Genomic DNA, 21189 nt, shown 5'->3' on the forward strand with positions numbered 1-21189 from the left:
CCCCTGGATTAGCCCCTTTGCCTTTCTTAAAATAATTAAAAAAAAAACATATAGGATACAATATTTAAATTAGGATAGATAACTCAGTGGATACCAACTGCTTTGGATTTCAACTCCTTTCAGCCTCAGCCAGTATGAATAGCAGCAAGAGATTATGGCCGTTGTAGTCAGTGGTGGGATTCAAATTTTTTTACTACTGGTTCTGTGGGTGTGGCTTGGTGGGCGTGGCAAAGAAGTATGTTTACAGAGTATAGAATAACAGGGTTGGAAGGGACCTTGGATCTTTCCTAATCTAATGCCCAGTTTAAGCAGGAGAACCTATGCCATTCTGGGCAAATGACTGCCCAATCTTTTCTTAAAACTCTCCAGTGATGATAGAATAGAATAGAATAGAACAGAATAGAATAGAATAGAATAGAATAGAATGGAATGGAATGGAATGGAATGGAATGGAATGGAATGGAATGGAATGGAAAGGAATGGAGCGGAGCGGAGCAGAACGGAACGGAACGGAACGGAACGGAATAGAATAGAACAGGACAGAGTTGGAAGGGACCTTGGAGGTCTTCTAGTCCAACCCCCTGCTTAGGCAGGAAACCCTGCACCACTTCAGACAAATGGTTCTCCAATCTCTTCTTAAAAACTTCCAGTGTTGGAGCATTCACAACTTCTGGAGGCAAGTTGTTCCACTGATTAATTGTTCTCACTGTCAGGAAAGCACCATTACTGTGTTTCGTGCTGATTTCATATGTTTTTTGCACTGATTTTATTCTTCCAAAATACATCGATATTCTCAAAGTGAAAAATCATCTCCACTTAAATCAGTGGAACGACCTGCCTCCAGACATTGTGAATGCTCCAACCTGGAGGTTTTCAAGAAGAGATTGGACAACCATTTGTCTGAAATGGTATAGAGTTTCTTGACTGAGCAGGGGGTTGGACTAGAAGACCTCAAAGGTCCTTTCCAACTCTGTTATTCTGTTATAGTTGTGAAAAATGTGAACATTTGCCTAGCCACATTTTTCTCATCCTTTCCTCAGTGGCTTTAGCCCCATATTTTAAAGAAATGAAATAGTGTCCAAGATGGGTAAACAGGATTGTGCTGTATATGGGAAGATTTTTTTAAAAAAGTTCTCTTACTCCATCCATGAGCCAGTGAAAATCCATCAGAAGTGGCCAACAACAAGATACATTTGCACCAGCCCCACCTACCATGTTTTCCCCAAAATAAGACCCTGCCTTATATATATTTTTGTCACCAAAAATGGAACCAGGTCTTATTTTCAGGGGATGTCCTCCACTGACTACTTGCGTGTGTTGCCCCTGGCCTCCTTTTCACTGTCAGAGGCCGTCAGGAGCTTCTTCTGTGACTGGCAAGGCTTCCCTGAAGGCCTTTGCAGAGGATAACAGAGCTCCCCCTGCAGAAGAAATGGACTGGCAAGGCAGGTATCGGGGTGTGTGAGGCCTGGTTACAACTGTCCAAAGGTAAGTAGTAGGGCAGTTCCATCTCCCATCCCCACCCTAGCTTAATTTTTACCCATCCACTCTGCAGTTGGCATGATCTTAATTAAGGCTTATTTTTGGGGGGGAGGTCTTATATTGGGCACGTGTGTAAAAATCCAGCTAGGACTTACTTTCAGGATAGGTTGTGTTTTTGGAGAAACAGGATATCATGTGGCTCTTAAAGAGTAAGAGTATTAATTATGAATAATGTTATACCAAGTTCAACAGAAAAATAGTTAGGCCTGGAGTTGAAGCAAGGCCCACTCCCCCTTTAATAAAAACACAAACACATAAGCAATAAATCATTGGAAGAAACATGGATTTTATAAATGGGCTGGAACGCTCCCTAAACCTTATGCAAGTGGAATTCTGTGCTCCTGTTAAAAAAGTTTCCATCACAGTATTCTGTCCTTCCTGTTCCACTCCTAGACGGAGCCGTAGGAGAACATCGTGGTTTAAATTGCCTCCTCTAAATACGCTGCTAAACAGAAGCAGCAGCATTCATTGCCTTGCACCCCAATGTTTGGGGGAGAACTCTCTTTCTCTAGCAGCCTTCCCAGGTTCTTTCAAAGAGAGGGAAACGAGGTGGCTGGTTTCTCTCTTCTTGGTCATGGGCCAAGATTGTCCAACACAGGTTGAGGATTCTACTCCTAACAGTGAGAATCTAATTCTGTCATAGGGAAGAGGTGATGGCCTGGACACATTCTTTGAGGCAAGTCTTCATCTGGACAGGCAAGCTGGTGGAACCTCTGGAAAAAGAAAGAGAGAGAGAGAGAGACACCATATGCATGGAAATTAGAGGTGGTATTCAGCAAGTTTTGACCATTTTAGAGAACTGGTAGCGGAAATTTTGAGGAGTTAAGAGAACCGGCAAATACCACCTCTGACTGGCCCCGCCCCCATCTATTCTCCGCTTCCCGAGTCCCAGCTGATGGTCTGGGTCTTCTTTTATTGCCCTGCACAGGAGAACGGAGCTGGAAAGCAGGTTAGTGGGGTGGGGAGGGAATGGGGATTTTGCACTATCCTTTCCCTGCCACGCCCACCAAGCCACGCTCACAGAACCGGTAGTAAAAAAATTTGAACCCCACCACTGAAATTGGAAAAGTCTACGGAGATTCTGGTGAGATTATATAAAATGGTACATGGAAAATATTGCTGTTTGCCAGAAAAGTTGTGGTTGGAGAATCTAACTACAGGCAGTCCTCAACTTTGGGCTAAAATTTCTGTTGCTAAGCGAGGCTGTTGCTAAGTGAGTTGTGCCTCATTTTATGGGCTTTTGGCCACACTTGTTAAATGAATCGTGTGGTCTTTAAGTGAATCTGGTTTCCCCCACAAACTTGGTTGTAGTTTCTGTCCTTTTGCGAATGTGTGCCTTGTGCAAAAATTAACAATTGGATATATATTTGATTCATTTCTATCATGTCTCCTCTCCGAAAGCACGGAAATGGATTTAAGACAACCAACCTACAGTTAATCCTCGACTTAGAACCATTCATTTAGCAACTGTTTGAAGTTACAGTGGTACTGAAGAAAGGGACTTACAAGTAGTGCTTGTACTTCCAAACCATTGCAGCATCTTCACAGCCGTGCGATCAAAATTCAGGTGCTTGGCAAGAAGCAGCCTGCATTCACAATGGTTTCAGAGCCGTGGTGGCACAGTGGTTAGAGTGCAATACTGCAGACTACTTCTGCTGACTGTTGACTGACTGCAATTTGGCAGTTCAAATCCCACCAGGCTCAAGGTTGACTCAGCCTTCCATCCTTCCGAGGTGAGTAAAATGAGGACCCAAATTGTTGGGGGCCATAGGCTGACTCTGTAAACCGCTTAGAGAGGCCTGTAAAAGCACTGTGAAGTGGTATATAAGTCTAAGTGCTACTGCTATTCAGTGTCCCGGGGTCATTCAATTGCCATTTACAAACTTCCTAGCTGATTTCTGGCAAGCAAAACCTGAATTTGCTTGGCAACCTCATGATTCACTGCAGTAATTCGCTGAACCATTATGGCCAAACAAGGTCATTAAATTGGACCTTGCTTAGCAACAGAAATTCTCGTCCCAATTGTGGTTGTAAGTTGAGGACTAAGGGTTTTGAACATGAAAAGCAGCCCATGGTCTAGCGTCATTCCCTGGATCATTAAAGTGAGCTGAATTCATACCAAACACTGGAGTCCACAAGTTGCTCTTTCAGTTAATCATTTCCAGAAGGAACCCTACTCTGAAACAGTGGAACCAATATATCACTTGGTATTCATTTTGCACCCGAATAAATACAGCTATAGCATTTTTGGGTCACTATTTTGGGACAATTTAATCTTGAATAAGATTGCTGAACTTTGTTCTCTGAAATGCAGCATTGTTTGTTTGTTTGTTTTTTAAAAAAACAACTCTCCTGCGTACATGTTGCATATATTTCTTTTACAGTAATTCTGAACTGGATACTCCTTCTAATCAAAAGAAACTAGTTGCAAATGTCACAGAGGAAATAAGATATTTGACTGAAAGTCAATAAGCATAGGAGGGGAAAGAAATGATGGGATACTGCTAAGCTAAGTGCTCAGTTGTGACATTGCTGAAGTATTATACAGCTAATAACAAACACCCAGAAAGGCAATTTAGATTGTGCAGCCCTCAAGCCAACTCAAATCCAATAAAGTCACCGGTTCTTGCCAGTAACAGATAGATTCCTAGTAAATTAATGCAGGGACCTCATTCGTTATTTTGGAACACAGCAACGTTACCTCTGAAGACCAAGGTAGACTTCCTGGCTCAGCCACTTTGCATCACAGTCACCATCCAAAAAATGCCAATCTTACCTCTTTCAGGGATCCTTTAATGGTGGAGAGTTTGTAGACAATCCAGAGGGGGATGCAGATCATTGAAGAGAGGGCAAGCAGCCAGCCGACGGTGTCTCCCCACCACGGGTACACATATTTCTTGTTGTATGTCAGTGGGGTGTATTTAATCAAGGAAAAGAGAAAGGTTGCCTGGAAAAATTGAGCGAAGGAGGAAGCATTAGAATCAGATGCACCAATCTTCAATAAACTACTTTGGGCCGGGAACATAATCCCTGATTTCAACCTGGTGAATAATCAATCTGGTGAATACAGATAGTCCTTGACTTACAGCCATAACTGGAAGCAGACTTTCTGTTGCTGAGCAAGGTGGTTATTGAGTTGCACCCAATTTTGTGACCCTTTTTTTCCCCACCATTGTTAAGTGAATTATTGCAATTGTTAAGTGAATTGGGTGGCTGTTAAGATGTTGGACAACCATTTAACAAATAACAGATAATCAGAGTTGGAAGGGACCTTGTAGGTCATCTAGTGACTAGTCCAACCCCCTGCCCAAGCAGGAGACCCTACACCATTTCTGACAGATGGGAGTCCAATCTCTTCTTGAAGGTCTCAAGTGATGAAGCTCCCACAACTTCTGAAGGCAACTTCTGTTCCATTGGTTGATTGTTCTCACTGTCAAAAAGTTTCTCCTTTTTTCCAGGTTGAATCTCTCCTTGTTCAGTTTCCATCCATTATTCCTTGTCTGGCCTTTGGGTGCTTTAGAAAATAGCTTGACCGCCTCCTCTCTGTGGCAGCTCCTCAAATATTGGAACTGTGATGACCTGGGGCATGGCACAAAGTCAACACAGTCAAATAAGCAAGAAGAGTCCCTTTATTATCTCCAACTTTGCCCCCAGTGTCCAGGTTACCTTCGGCTGGAGAAAAACTCTCCCAGGAACAGCCTTTAACTGGAGAAAATTCAGTCCAAAACAAGGTATATACAAACTGTAACTAAAAATCCAAACAAACCAAGCTGAAATAATTAAGTTGACAGGGCAGAAGAAGGAATTTCAGACTTCAGAACGGCAAAACTCACACAGTTGGGAAGACGCCAGGAACACAGATAAGCCTTGACAACAACTCACAATTTGTTTTCAACAATTTGCTGTGCGCAACCTTCCTTTTTAAACACTGTGTTCCCAGCTGCAGCTAATGAAGGAAATCAGGGCCCATTCCTCCCCTATAAGCCGTGCAACTCATGTTGCTCCCTTCTCTGTTCCTCCCTGTGTGCCCTAGGATGAAGAGGGGGTGGGCCTGGGTCTTCCTCTGAATTCCCTCTCCCTTGCTCTACCTCTTCCCTGCTCTGCCCAGTTGGACTTTGCTCTTCCCCAGTTTCTTCCACACCCAACGGAGCCACACTCCCACTCCCTGTCAGTTGTTCGGCCTCCCCCTCTGAATCAGATTCCAACAGGGGCATGACAGGAACACTGCTATCATGTCTCCCCTGGTCCTTCTCTTCACTAGACTAGCCATGTGCAGTTCCTGTAACCGTTCTTCATATGTTTTAGTCTCCAGTCCCCCAATCATCCTGGTTGCTCTTCTCTGCACTTTTTCAAGAGTCTTTTTATAGTGTGGTGACCAAAACTGGATGCATCTAGGTGTGGTCTTACTAGTTTGTCTGGACCAAAACTGGATGCAGTAGTCTATGTGTGGTCTTACTAATTTGTCTGAAGTGGTATGGGTTTTCCTGCCTAGGCAGGGGGTTGGACTAGAAGACCTCCAAGGTCCCTTCCAACTCTATTATTCTATTCTGTTTTATCTATGCAGGAGTCAGAATATGTTTCCAAAGTTGTGAGACCTCTTTGAACAATGCTTCTACTGCTGAAGAACTGCTCTTAAGCACTTAATTGACTGTTAAAACATCACTGATAGGATTTATGCAAACTTTAGTTTTGCCTGTTCTCTTTGGATTATTTCTTTTTCCATTCCCACCATGACTCCCTCCTTCTTTTTTGCCTGGCAGCAGGCACAAGCAGTGGTCAAAGTTTCTTTTGCCCAAGAGTCCAACCCATTTCTCTGTACACCCTCTGGATTGGTCTCCAGATCAAGATGTTCCACCTACCAGGCAGACAGCTGGTGTTATGAATAACCAGCAGTACTTTATAACAGACCATGGTCGGTACCCAATCATGTCTTCAATGTTACTGTAGAAACGATCAGCACCTGTGAAAGCGGGTGGGGACAAAAGATGGTAAGACAGGTAGAATAAGTCTGCTCTAACACCTATGGAACAGAGAAGAAAGCCAGGATCAATAAAATAAAAAGCACAGCAGACTAAACAGAAAGGAGAAGCAAGCAAGGAGAAGCCACTGAAGCAAAACAATGACAAACAGCTTCTCAAGGTCGGTTAAATTAGTAATATAAAACTGTTTATTTCTTTTCTTATATTGGTTTCTGATAAGCTCAGAGTACTCAAGGATACACTTGATTTTCTTTTCTCTCTGAAGTCCTCTGCATCTGCTCCAGAATCTTTTTTCTCAGAAATCCCCTCAGTCTTTCTAAAGGACTTGAAAGAGCAGGAGGAAAAATGAGGGAGGAATTGCCCCCTTATCAATTCTGCGAATGAAAGCAGTTACACCTGTGTGAAACCAGTATTGGATTCCACCTAGGATCCCCCTGCTTATTCCTATCAAATAGGAAACTAGATAGGAAGATAGTTCTAGATATTTCAACAGAACAGGAGTATTAGTCATGAACAAGTTCGGGGATAACATTCTAGCTCCAGAGATGTTTTAGACTGGTCTTTGACAAGTATCTTGAGATATGTTTTCTATCTAGCTCTATCTATGCAGGGGTGGGCTCCCAAAAATTTAGCAAAGTGTTCCCTGCCCGGTTGCTGGGTGGGCGTGGCCATGGTGGTCATGGCCTAGTCAGCCTCCTGCACCATGGTGGAGGTGGGGGGCATTTTTGCCCTCCCTGGGCTCCAAAGGTTCTCCTCAAGCCTCTGGGAGGGTAAAAATGGCGTCCCCCAGGCACCGAAGGCTCTCTGGAAGCCGGAAATGGGCCCATTTCTGGCCTTCCTGAACTTCCGGGACGCCCATTTTTTGCCCTCCCCGAGCCTCCATGCACGCCCTGCACTTACCTGCATCCAAAATGGGCCACATAGGGACTCCTGGGAGAGGTGGGGCAGGGTGGGTGAGGACAGCCAGGAGTGGGATTTGGGGGTTCTCTGAACTGCACAGAATCTTAGCTAGGGGCTCTCCCGAACCCCTGCGAACCCCCCCCAGCAGCCCACCCCTGTATCTATGTGATTGCTAAGAGTTGAACCCAGTGTGATGGCCCATAGTCAATGAGACCCGTTTCCTATTGCAATTGTACTTACCATACACCCAGCCAATGCACAGGGTCTCAAAAATGGCAACGAAGAGCAAGCACATCCCACTGGCAGCATAGTAGTCAAAGAGCTGGAAGACATACATCCCACCCTAAAGAGGGGCAGGTGTCCACACAGTGGAGAGATTGGGAAAGAGATGGAGGAGAGAGAGTTTAAAACTTGTGATGAATATCAGATGAATATCTTTTTACACCGCTAAGCCCCCAAGTGCTGAATTTATTTTATATATACTGCTAGACAATCTGTGAACCCCTTGGCTCATCCTTTCAGAGATACATCCATACCAGATCCCTCACTGCCTTCAACAGTGACAGAACTTTTAATGTACTGCCTTCACTGGAAAAGTTGGGATACAGGGAAGTACCTGCCTTGAAAATGGGCTATGTTGAAGTGTACTTACTCAGTCAAACATCAGGACAGGAAATGCTTTTTGACATTTTGTATGATGTCATAAACTGTTTTACGACAACTTTTGTGTCACAAAACGCTTTATAAAGTTTATAAAAGTTTATAAAATTTGCCAAATTTCAATTCTATGGAAATCATGGGTCCCAGATGCTGGACACAATCTGTATGAGCCTCAGTAGCACAGTGGTTAGAGTGCAGTACTGCAGGCCACTTCTGCTGACTACCGGCTGCCTGCAATTTGGCAGTTCAAATCCCACCAGCTTAAGTTGACTCAGTATTCCATCCTTCCAAAGTTGGTAAAATTATTGGGGGGCAATATGCTGACTCTGTAAACTGCTTAGAGACCGCTGTAAAGCGGTATATAAGTCTAAGTTATGGGCTAAGTTAGCCCATTTGAGGTACCTTGATTGAAAGGTTTTATTCTCTGATGCAACATATTGCCCATGTCAGAACCAATCCTTCCTTCTCTTCCCCCCTCCCACACCATCCAGGCAGAACTGATGAAGCTTCTTGGATGAAAAGCAAAAAAAAATTTTTTCTTTCTTAAGGAAAAAAGAAAGAAAAAACATTTTTTGCAACCAGTTGCCTTTTGAAAAAACACCTTTAAGATAACTATGATCTGGATGACTGAGAATCTCCACAGACAAATATATTGTCTCACTTAAATATAATGAGGACAAGAGCTTTAGCAGTATAAGCTTTAGCAGTATATGGACAACTTTAACTTCATTCCCAGAAATATCTGTTCAGGAAATTATAATTCCTATTTGTTCATACATGTTCTAGTGTTTTCTAGACAATATTTTCCTAGACATTTCTTTCTCTTGTGCTAAAATTACTTGCGGTGACTCAATAGGCTTTCAGTTCCGGCTTAGTTGCTACTGGTAGAAAATATCCAGTGGGAGTGAATGTGCAGTCCTCTGCTTATACATATTATGCCAGGATTCTGAATATTTCCTTTCAATTTAACTGGTATTTGGAGAGCCTGATAACTCAACATATCTAAAGATAGCATGTTATTTGTTTCTGGTATCAATAGAACCATCTGTCTTCCCCACCTCTGGGTGTTCTTCTCCCTTTTGTGATAGAAAGTTTCTGAAAACCAGCTAATACTGAGGTGGATCATTTTTTCAACCTCCATATCCTGCAAATGTCACGCATACCCACATACACACAGAGTACATACACATACATACCCAAGTCAGAGGTTTTATCTTAAGCTTTTTCCCCACATACATTCCAAAGACAAGTCAAGTTTTCAGAAGAATGCCATCTTCACATATTTTTAAGTTTCTTATTACCATGAGGAGTGAAAAAAGAAGTTTTAGTCTGGGAATGTAAAATATGAGGAAAGGGAGTATGAGTATGGGGAAAGGGAGATGGATGGATGGATGGATGGATGGGTGGGATGGATGGATGGATAGACAGACAAAGATGATAGATAGATGATTGATAGACAGACAGACAGACAGACAGACAATATGGATGGATGGATGGATGGATGGACTGACAAAGATGATAGATAGATGATAGATGATAGATGATAGATGATAGATGATAGATGATAGATGATAGATGATAGATAGATAGATAGATAGATAGATAGATAGATAGATAGATAGATAGATAGATAGATAATGGATGGATGGACAGATGGATAGATAGATAGATAGATAGATAGATAGATGATAGATAAATAGATAGATAGATAATGGATGGACAGACAGATGGACAGACAGACAGACAGACAGACAGAGAGATAATATGGATGGATGGGTGGACGGACGGATGAACAGACATATAAGTCTCCACCGGGAGAAAAATTAGGAATGTGAATTCTTGTGAACTCCATCTACAAAGCTACTTTATGCGACTCTGGCAAAATTGGTTCTGTGCCCTCTCACATTTTCATCCAAGGGACAGTAAATTGACTTCAAGCATCAATAGGGAATGACATAAAAAGCAATTCCAGCTAAATCACAATGTACTGATATGTGGGATTCAAACTATTTCTCATCTTTAATTTTAGATTTCAGCATCGAAGCATTCGTCTCTCACAGTAGAATGGAAATGACGGCGCAACTGTTGCTATGCACAAGAGTGTCAGGTGGCAATTTAAGAATTTCTAGCCTGCATTGGTACGGAGAAAGTCAACAGGGAGGCATTTCTTTCCCTCTGCAAGAGAAGTGATAACTGAAAGGTTATCAAATAAAGCTGTACAATGTGAAGTTCAGGACAGAGCCATTTTCACTGAAGCATTCTTAACCTGTGGAATCTCAGCTGAAGTTGGGGCAATGACCACTAATTTGGAAGGCTATAAAAAGAGATTAGACAAATTCAAGGAGGCATAAACACATGCTTTTTTCTTTCTTTTTTTTTGGAAGAAACAGAGGCAAAATATTTCTGAATGACAACTGCTAGTAGAGAGTACAGTTGCTATCATGTTATTTTCCCCCAAACCTAATTATGATTTGTTCTAGTAAAGAAACACAGTGCTGTAAAAAAAAATCAGTTCATTTATTATCAAAGTTTATTACTATAATTGCTTGTTATTTCTAGGTAAGGTAGAAAGACAAATAGACACAAACACACCAGTGGGGCTATTCTACTGGTTCGGCCCAGTTCTGGTGTACCGGTAGCACCGAAGATCAGCTGAACCGGTTCTCTCTGAGAAGCTGCTGTTGGGCCCACATGCCCGCCCAGGCTGCCATACTGACCTCAATTCCCTGCTTTTGAAGCGCAGCTGCTTTGCAAGGCACAGCAGATTGCTGCGCGTCAGCTGTTGAAGCTACAGGGATTATGTCAGCATTCCAGCAAACCTCCATTCCAACCAATAACTCCGAGACAGACATCTTCTCAAAAGTTCCTTTTATTTTGGATAGTAACTGGCACAACTGGGGAATCCCGAATCTGAAAGTTCTGGGCTTCCTTGCTACAAATCCATCCCCTGTACCCATCATCACATCACATGCCCCAATCACCATCCATCCCAACTTAAGACTTCCCTCACTTATGCACAGAATAACATGACCTTGAATTAGAAAAAGAATGTTGTTATGTCTAACTACATACACTCCAAGAAATTCCCCCCTCCCACTTTCTCAGGCTCAAAATATGGCAGCGTGGGAGCATCTGTCTCAGTATGGCTGTGTTCTGACCCAAGCCTCGTTCAAAGCAAACAAACACCAAACAGAGATAAAAGCAAAAGCTTCTTAGTGCTTTTCTGTGAATTCCGTTCATTCACAGTAAAACACTATTAAAAATTAATTGTCCCAGATAAGAACAAGCCTTGCCAAGGTTGTGCAAGGCTGCCAAGAATACTAGATTAAATTGCAAGGAAATAATCAAACCCAAAAGTCTCTAAACACAAACCAGGATAGTCCAAACTTCCACAAGACTTGAGGTGCAAGAACTTCTTTGCTTCCTGCAAAGAATCCCACCTCTAAGGGCTGGCTTTTATCCTTAAGGGAGGGCTATGACCTTGTAGCCTTACTCCTGAGTCGCCCATGCTGCTGTAGCTGCTCTTTCCTTTGAGCAGCCCTATGCGTGCACACACGAGGCACAGGCTCCTCGGGATCCTCTTCATCACTGCTGCCAGCCTCCACAATCTCCGAAGGCAGCATTCCACTCCCTGATGGTCCTGGCCCCATCCCTGCATCACAGGCAGGCCCCTTATCTGAGTCCTTGCTCTCAGAGACCTCAGCCATCCCACCTGCTGCCAGCGAACCACAAGCTGACAGGAGGTGAATAGGAAAGCTTCTGTGCATGCGTGAAGTGTGTGCACATGTGCAAAGCATGCCCACCAAGCCGCACCCACAAAAATTGTGGTAAACCTCTTTGAAACCCACACTGAAACACATGCACAAAAACACACAAAGTTGTCAATTGAGCCAGAAGCCACACATTTTGGCCAGCTATACAGGGCATAATGGTTAAAGCATTGCTTGTCACATCCCTCAAACCTCTAGGAATCCTGCTGCCAATCCAGCAACAAACCATGAAATTTGAATAGAATAGAATAGAATAGAATAGAATAGAATAGAATAGAATAGAATAGAATAGAATAGAATAGAATAGAATAGAATAGAATAGAATAGAATAGAATAGAATAGAATAGTTTATTGGCCAAGTGTGATTGGACACACAAGGAATTTGTCTTGGTGTAAATACTCTCAGTATACATAAAGAAAAGGTACATTTATTAAGAATCAAGAATCATAACGTACAACACTTAATGATAGTCATAGGGTACAATCAACAATCAAATCATACTAGGAAACAGTCAATATAAATTGTAAGGATACAAGCGACAAAGTTACAGTCCTACAATCACAAGCGGGAGGGGATGGGTGATAAGGAGTGATGAGAAGACAAACAGTAATAGTAGTGTACACTTTGTAAATAGTTGAATAGTGTTGAGGGAATTATTTGTTTAGCAGAGTGATGGCTTTCGGGAAAAAACTGTTCTTGTGTCTAGTTGTTGTGGTGTGCAATGCTCTATAGTGTCGTTTTGAGAGAAGGAGTTGAAACAGTTTATGTCCAGGATGTGAGGGGTCTGTAAATATTTTCACAGCCCTCTTTTTGACTCGTGCAGTATACAAGTCCTCAATTGAAGGCAGGTGGGTAGTAATTGTTTTTTCTGCAGTCCTAATTACCCTCTGAAGTCTGTGTCTGTCCTGTTGGGGTGCAGAACCAAACCAGACAGTTATAGAGGTGCAGATGATAGACTCAATAATTCCTCTGTAGAACTGTATCAGCAGCTCCTTGGGCAATTTGAGCTTTCTGAGTTGGCGCAGAAAGAACATTCTTTGTTGTGCTTTTTTGATGACATTTTTGATGTTAAGTATCCATTTTAGGTCATGTGATATAGTAGAACCTAGAAATTTGAAGGTCTCTACTGTTGATACAGTGTTGTCTAGTATTGTAAGAGGTGGTAGTATGGGAGGGTTTCTTCTAAAGTCTACCACCATTTCTACGGTTTTGAGTGTGTTCAGTTCCAGATTGTTCCGTTACACCACGAGGCAAGTTGTATAACCTCCTGTCAGTATGCAGATTCATCGTTGTATTGAATGAGACCAATCACTGTTGTATCATCAGCAAACTTCAGTATTTTAACAGATGGATCGTTTGAGATGCAGTCATTGGTATATAGGGAGAAGAGAAGTGGAGATAGCACACAGCCTTGGGGGGGCCCTGTGCTGATTGTACATGTATCAGATGTGATTCCGCCTAGCTTCAAATTACAAAGCTGTGATTTCCTGCTGTTTGTTCAAAAAAAAAAAAAGCAATGGGGGAGGTGGTATGAATAGGTTTTTAACACACTTGAAAAGTGTAAAGAAAAAAAACACCCTCAATCACCAAAGGCATGAAACCCCTGGGCCCGCCTGTGGAAGAACAGGCTGCTTTGAAAAATTGAGGTATTTGTGCTGTTTTCCTCCCTTCCTATTTGAGTCTTTTTTTTCCCCTCAGCACAGGAGAGTTGCCCATAAAGAGTTGCCTATAAAAGGTGCAACCTTGAAGCAGGTGTGGGAGAAGATACGTGTTTTGGAAGCTCTGCAGCCACCAGCAGAGAAAAATAGCTGAATAAAAGAAGGCATTTTTCCCTTCAAAGGGAGTGGATGGTCCAGAAGAAAAGGAAGGATGGAGGCACAACAAAGCACAATCTGGAAAGAGGCAAGTATCAAAAAAAATCAGAAGAAATCCCAGAGAGGAATTAAGGCAGAAGGCGGAACAGGATTTCTAAGAAGAAAACACAGCTAATATAAGAAAGAGAAAATGAAAGCATACAATGGTTATACTGTAGTATAGAGGAAATAGTGTAATGGTGATTGATTGTATTATAATAGAGTACAATAATTATTATAGTAATAGTAATTAGCTTGGTAATGTAGAAATAATAGCAATAGAATATAAGATAGAGACAATGGAAAGTACTTGCATTCACTTTTATATCTTTTTGTTGTTGTTCAAAATAAAACTTCTCCCCAAACTTTATTATATACACAGATATAAAAACCCTGTTTTTCAGGCTCTAATACTTTTCTGCTTCTTTTGAATCCTGGTCAATCTAATTGGGTACAGTTTAAAACAGAACCTGCCCTTTGCTGTGGCACAGCCATTTTGCCATCGTGACAAAGCAGTTTGAAGTTGTGCTAGCTGAAGGAAAAGCCTTTTTACTCAGTCCTGCTTATTGATGGCATTCGCAATTTATTTTTTATTTTTTTTAAATTTATCAACTTTATTGAATACAAAAAATTAAAATATACAAATATACAGACTCAAAAAACAAAGATTCATACAGACAAATGTTACCATAATCTCTGTGGTAAAACTAATTAAACTTTCCTTTAATACATTTGACAGTGAGTTAAGTATTTCCTAAATTATATTATGTGGCAGTTATTTCTTACTTCCTATGGGTTCTCTGTTATTTATGTTCTATCAAACATAATGTTCTGTTGTTAATATTTGTTGTTGGATTATACTTATTTATTTTTACCAATGAATTCCTTCTATTGATTGTTTAAAGTACGAGAGAGTCTAAGATTGACATTAACGATTCCTGTTTGTTATTATATGTATCGTAATCTGTTTCATAAGTTTATTTTCCCCTTTTCATCTTTTTTTTTACATTCTAGCCAATCATACCCCTTATTCCAGGTTAAGTAAAATTCCGCCTCCTCTTTTCCTTTTAATTTTAGTGTGAGTTTTTCCATTTCTGCACATTCACAATTTTTTTTAATAATAAATTGTATTGGTGGTATATTAGGCGATTTCCAAAATTGAGCCAGTGAGATACGTGCTGCTGTTAGGATACGGATAATCAAATATTTTACTTTGGAGGGATAACCTTCCTTAATGATACCCAGAAGATACAATCTAAGTTCCCACTCCAATCCACCCTGGACAATTTCTTCCAACCAAGTTTTGATTCTAATCCAAAAAATTTTGACCACTGGGCATATCCACCAGAGATGGAAGTATGTATCATGGTTCCCTTTGCATTTCCAACAAGTTGGATTGGATGTTGGATATATTTTTGCTAATTTGGAGGGTGCTAGATGCCATCTATATATCATTTTATATAAGTTCTCTTTATAAGACACTGATTTAGTTATTGTAAGATTTCTCTGCCAGATTTCTTCCCAGTCTTCAAAGTCTATATTATGGCCAAAATTTCTTGCCCACGCTATCATTGGTCCTTTCACAATTTCCTCTGCTAATTCATATTCCAATAGATAATTATATAATTTAAATATCATATTTTTGTCTGGGCCCAAAAGTATCTTATCAAATTTAGCACTCTTTGATTCTATTCCAAATTCTTTTAAATCTTTCTCATATCTTATTGCTATTTGGAAATAGGACCAACGATCAATCATTATTTTTTGGTTTTCTAACTCTTGGGTCGATTTGAGCTTTCCTTCTTTGTCTAAAATTTGGTAATATTTGAGCTTTTTACTGATGACCATTGTATTAGGGTGGAACATTGCCTCCATTGTTGACAACCATAACAGAACTTTAATATAATGATTTTTCCTAATATCAGACCAGGTTTTTATCAAAGATTTGCGTTGAGTATGTCTCTGGAAGCATGAGTGACTTTTACTACTCTGGTTCCACAAAAAGGCATGCCACCCTATTTGTAAGTCACATCCTTCTAATGTTAGAATTCTTTTGTTATCCAATTTAATCCAATCCTTTATCCACATTAACATTGCTGCTTTATAATAGGTCTCCCAAGCAGGGAGACCAAAGCCGCCTCTGCTTTTATTATCTTGTAAATAAATTTTCTTAATTCTTAATTTCTTGCCTGCCCATATGAATTTCATAGTAATTTTATCCAATTCTTTGAAAAATGATTTATCCAATAATATAGGAATTGTTTGGAATAAATAAAGCAGTTTGGGTAGAACATTCATTTTAACTGTGGCAATTCTGCTTAATAAAGAAATCTGCATTTTGCTCCATATCTCCAAATCTCTTTCTATTTGTTGCACTAGTTTAATATAATTGTCTTCTTTCAAAGTTATTGTTTTGGGTCTCAACCATATACCTAAATATTTAATCTTATTGACAATTTGTAGTCCCATTATTTCTTCTAGTTCTTTTTGTTTGTTATTTGTTATATTTTTAACTAACATTTTGGTTTTTTTCCTTATTGATTTTCAACCCAACTAGTTTACTGAATTTATCAATTTCTTTTAATAAGGTTGGTCCTGACTCTATTGGATCCTCTATAATAATGACCACATCATCAGCAAATGCCTGTAGTTTATATTCTTGTCTTTTAATCTTAGTACCTTTAATTTCCTCATTCATTCTAATTCTGTCCAGTAATGTTTCTAATATTGTAATAAAAAGCAGAGGCGATAATGGGCATTGGTAAATTCTCCATTTATTATTATCCTTGCTTTCTGAGTTAAATAAATTGAATCTAACATATTTGTGAAGTTATCCCTGAATTTCATCAAGTTTATCTGGCATTTCATAAATTCCCAGTTTAGGTTATCAAATGCCTTTTGTGCATCCAGGAAGACAAGAGTAACTTGGCTTCCTGGATGTGAAGAATTAGAGATATTTTTTAAATTCAATAAAAAACAAGATACCTCATTGCAAATTATTTGGGACACAATGAAGGTGTACCTAAGGGGTATATCGATAGCCTATACAGCCAACAGAAATAAAGAAAAGTAGAAGAAACAAAACTTGTTAATAAAAAGACTAAAAGATATGGAAGATAGACTAATGAAAGCCCCAGGGGACAAACAAATTAAAAATGACTTGATATTACTTAAACATGAATTGAATATATTAGACCAGGAAGATTTAATTAAGACATTATACACAAAACAAAATTACTTTGAATATGCAAACAAACCCAGAAGATGGTTAGTGTATAAACTGAAAAAAGAAAACCAAAAAAGAATTATATACCAATTGCAAGATAATAATGGGATATTAGAGACAGAATTGAAGGAAAAGAAAACAATCATAAGAGACTATTTTGAAAATTTATATAACCAAGAAGAAATAGACGCAAATAAATTAGAGGAATATTTGAAAGAAAGTACATTACTGCCATTAATGGAAGATAAAAAGGAGATATTAAATAAGGAGATAACTTTAGATGAGTTAAAAGAAGCAATTAAAAGACAAAAAAGCAATAAAACTCCAGGCCCAGATGGATTGCCAAGCGAATTACACAAAGAGATCGGAGAAACACTAGAAAAGTTGTTCCTAGAGATTTGCAATGAGGTTTTATTCGAGGCAAGAATCCCAGAATCATGGAAGGAGGCCCATATTATATTGATCCCTAAAGAGGGTGCAGATGCCACCCAGGTAAAAAATTACAGACCAATATCTCTTTTAAACACAGATTACAAAATTTTTATGAGTGCGATGGCTGAAAGATTGAAGCTTATTCTCAATGAAAGAATTCACCCTGACCAGAATGGATTTCTTTCCATGAGACAGATTAGAAATAATACAAGAATGATAATTGATTTATTAGAATAGTAAGAAACGCAATTTATTTTTATTTTATTCATTCATTTCTACCCTGCCTTTATTGTTTTTATAAATAATCCGATGCTGTGAGGTCCTTGGTGCTCTCTGTGCTTGGTGGTTTTCTTGCAAACATTTCATTACCAAAGTAGATAACATCATCAGTGCAATTATTTGATAATGAAACATCTGCAAAAAAAACCACCAAGCTCAGAGAGCACCAAGGACCCCACAGTTCAACCCTGAACTACAAATATCCCCTTCTATCGATAAATCGAGGTAGTGAACACACACAAAACTCCTTCTTCCTCTCGCTTTCCTCATAACATCACTCCTATGTGGTGGGCTGGGCTGCGCTGGGAGAGAAAGCGACTGGCCCAAAATCACCCAACCAGCTTTCATGCTTAAGGCAGAACTAGAACTCATAGTCTCCTGGTGACTGGCTTAAAGTCACACAGCCAGCTTTCATGCCTAGAACTCACAGTCATCTTTTTTTAGCCTGGTGCCTTAAGCATTAAACCAAGTTTCACAATCAAGGGCTCTCAGTGGAGAGGTGAGATGGTACTGGTGCCATTTTCCATCATGGTGCTGAGATCTGTTCCCTAGAAACACTTGGTTGATTCCCTGAAACATATAAACTGAAGTACATAAGTTACTAAAGCCATTATATTTCATCATAAACTCTTGCAGGGCCTTTTATGGCTGTTGTATTGAACATCCCACGTAAGAAGTTAGACTGGTTTGGCTAATTCTTTGTACTGATACTTTTTTCACATTCCTCATTGCAAAATTTAATCTTTATAAAGTTTATCCTGCGGTCAATATTTTTAAATTGATTGTTTGTTAGTATCTGAGAAAGCCTTGCTTTCATACTTATCCAACCATGCCTGTATTTATTCCATTTGCATCCAGTATTGCCCAACGGGTATAATCACATCAAATTTTAATCTAGTACAATATGTTAATTTTTTTATTTTTTTTTTGCAGTGTCATAGGATTGAAAAATGAAAATTCAACAGTGCTGCTGCTTTTTCTCCTGCATGAAAAATAAGCAGATCTTGATCTTTCCTAAGGTGGAAATTAGGCTATATCCATTAGTGACAGGGGTGGGCTTCAAAAAAATTTAACTACCAGTTCTCTGCCCAGTTGCTGGGTGGGCATGGCCATGGTGGGTGTAGCCAGGTCTGCCTCCTGCACCACAGGGGAGGGGTTTGCCCTCCCTGTAGTCCGGAGGCTTTTTTTGAGCCTCCGGGAGGGCCAAAATGGCCGCCCCGAGCTCTGGAGGCTCTCTGGATTCCGGCCTTCCAGAGCCTCCAGGAGGCCCATTTTTCACCCTCCCCAAGCCTCCATGTTGGCCCTGCACTTATCTGGGATCCAAAATGGGCCACGTGGGGACTCCTGGGAGGGGGGGAGAGGAGGGGCCAGCCAGGGGTGGGATTTGTCGGTTCACCAAACTGGCCATGAAATTAACAACCAGTTTTCCTGAACCGGGGCAAACCGGTAGCAGCCCAGCCCTCATTAGTGATAGTTGGTAGGTGGATTTCCTAGTTCTGCACCAATTGTGATTACCCCAGGTTCTCTGTTCTTCATTTCCTACAGCAAACTAGAAAAGTGTTAAATGACAGAGAACATAATTAAACATCTGTTTAAATGCCCATGAGACTCCTGGTCCAATGCAGATGCATGTACAGTGGCATTTAATGGCACGTTTTGTCAATCATTCTTCATATAGTGCTGAAGGAAGCACTGAAACATGTACAAATCACACAGTTGAATGTTGCTGTTTAATAAATACTGTATAGCTTCGCTGGGCTTACAGACAAGCAGGCAGAAGAGATCTAACTTTTGAGCGATTCGGGAATTATTCAACTAAGTCCCCAGTTTTCTCCTGCCTCAACCCTTTTCAAATAATAAATATTATACAATATACCATAGGCAACTATGGCCCCTTTACAACCTGTGAATTTCAACTCCCAGAATTCCTAAACCATCTGCTCAGGAAATGGTTAGATCTATCTATCTATCTATCTATCTATCTGTCTATCTATCTATCTATCTATCTATCTATCTATCTATCTATCTATCTATCTATCTATCTATCTATCTATCTATCCATCCATCCATCCATCCATCCATCCATCTATCTCTATTTATCTATCATACTATCCTATCCCATAAATTAAAGGCATGAGGTATGTAAAAAAAAGGAAATGTAGTTAAATCTTGCTTATATCAACATTCACCATAGCGGTCCATACTTTTTACCTGTGCAAATCACCCTCATTCCCATCATTCCAATACCTCCTTTCCTATCTTTTATTCTTTCAATTTCTGACCTCTTTATTTTTGAAGACACGGTATTATCAGCTGCATCCAACCACCAGCTGACTTGGTCTTCCCCTCCTCTTGATCTGTATTTCTTTTTTCATATCTTTGGGGGTTTTTAAAAAAACAAAACAAAAATGATCCATATTTCTTCTTTTCAGTGTACTTCTTTCACATTGGTTTCTCATTTTCTGCACTCAATTCACATCCATTCAACACCCATTGATTTTTTTAAAAAATATATCTTCTTGTTTCTCCACAGAAATTCACAAACTATATTCCACTGTCACAGCATTTCACATGTATTTTTGTTTTTCTTCCACAAACCCAACTCTCACTTGCGTACAGCGGTTGGTAAAAATATAAACAGACTTTTTTCCTTTTTCTTTTTTTTTACAACAAACATTCATTCCTCACAAGACAGCAGAGCATATGATCCACTTGTTTTCTACTAACGTTTGCACATTCTTCTTTCAATCAATTTAATAAACATTCCATGCAAGGAACGCAAACCTTTTTCCTCGTTCCGGGTTTTCACCATTTATATATAATTTGCAACCATTCACTCCATTTTCTCTGTCAAACATAAGGACCTTGGACTTTGATACAATAATTTTCAAATCCACTCTTCTCATTGTATCAACAATCTAACATTCACTATAAATCATTCCGGTGCTCAGCCAACAGCACTGGATCATCTGCATACGAATGAACAGCTATGTTCGGGTCTCCAATCCTTTCACCTCTTCACTCACTACCAGAATTCCTTTTGCATTTATTCATAGATGCATTAAGCACTCAAGGGAGGGGGGGAGCCATTCACTAAGGACACCATTTATTCTCACCTGTGCTTAACTTAGATCATATACTATACCGTATATTGTAACTTAGTTCATATACCGTGTCACATTCAATCCACAAGCCAATCAAGCAAGCCAACATATTACAATCCTCCTTCCTCAGTGACATCATTGTATGTGTGTCAGGTCCCATAGAATTCTGTGGCTTAGGGGGATCTCTGTATGGGGTTTCTGTTTCTATTTGCTTTACTGTAACATTCGGGACCTAGGGAAGGAGAAAAGAATGTACCTCAAGCAGCTGCCTTATCTCGTCTCTGGAAAAGAGCAGCAGCGTTGCCTTGGAGTATCACCTTCCAGGCCTGAGTTTCTCATAACATCTTCACACACTGGGATTGGCTTGATGAAGTATTGGACTTTGGGAGGGGCTCTGTCTGCAATGGTTTAATGTAACGCAGGGGTCTGCAACCTTAAACACTCAA

The 21189-nt window shown here is 40.1% G+C and overlaps 1 protein-coding gene across 1 annotated transcript in view; it reads right to left on the minus strand.

The window, feature by feature from the left end:
• Positions 1 to 1805: 1805 nt before the first annotated feature.
• The window catches only part of LOC113431176 (sodium- and chloride-dependent GABA transporter 2-like), an 82048-nt gene continuing 62664 nt past the window's right edge, over positions 1806 to 21189 (minus strand). Inside the window, exons 12-15 of the mRNA XM_026693528.2 lie at positions 7659 to 7761; positions 6399 to 6499; positions 4316 to 4486; positions 1806 to 2252 (exon numbers count right to left, since the gene is read on the minus strand). Of these exons, the coding sequence (XP_026549313.1) occupies positions 2154 to 2252; positions 4316 to 4486; positions 6399 to 6499; positions 7659 to 7761 (474 nt within the window). The 3' untranslated portion in view covers positions 1806 to 2153. The remainder of the gene's footprint in view (positions 2253 to 4315; positions 4487 to 6398; positions 6500 to 7658; positions 7762 to 21189) is intronic.

This window comes from Notechis scutatus, chromosome 6 (genome assembly GCF_049901735.1).
Source record: "Notechis scutatus isolate UNSWTSFEM ecotype Mainland chromosome 6, rNotScu1.2, whole genome shotgun sequence".
In the NCBI taxonomy this organism is placed as follows: domain Eukaryota; kingdom Metazoa; phylum Chordata; class Lepidosauria; order Squamata; family Elapidae; genus Notechis; species Notechis scutatus.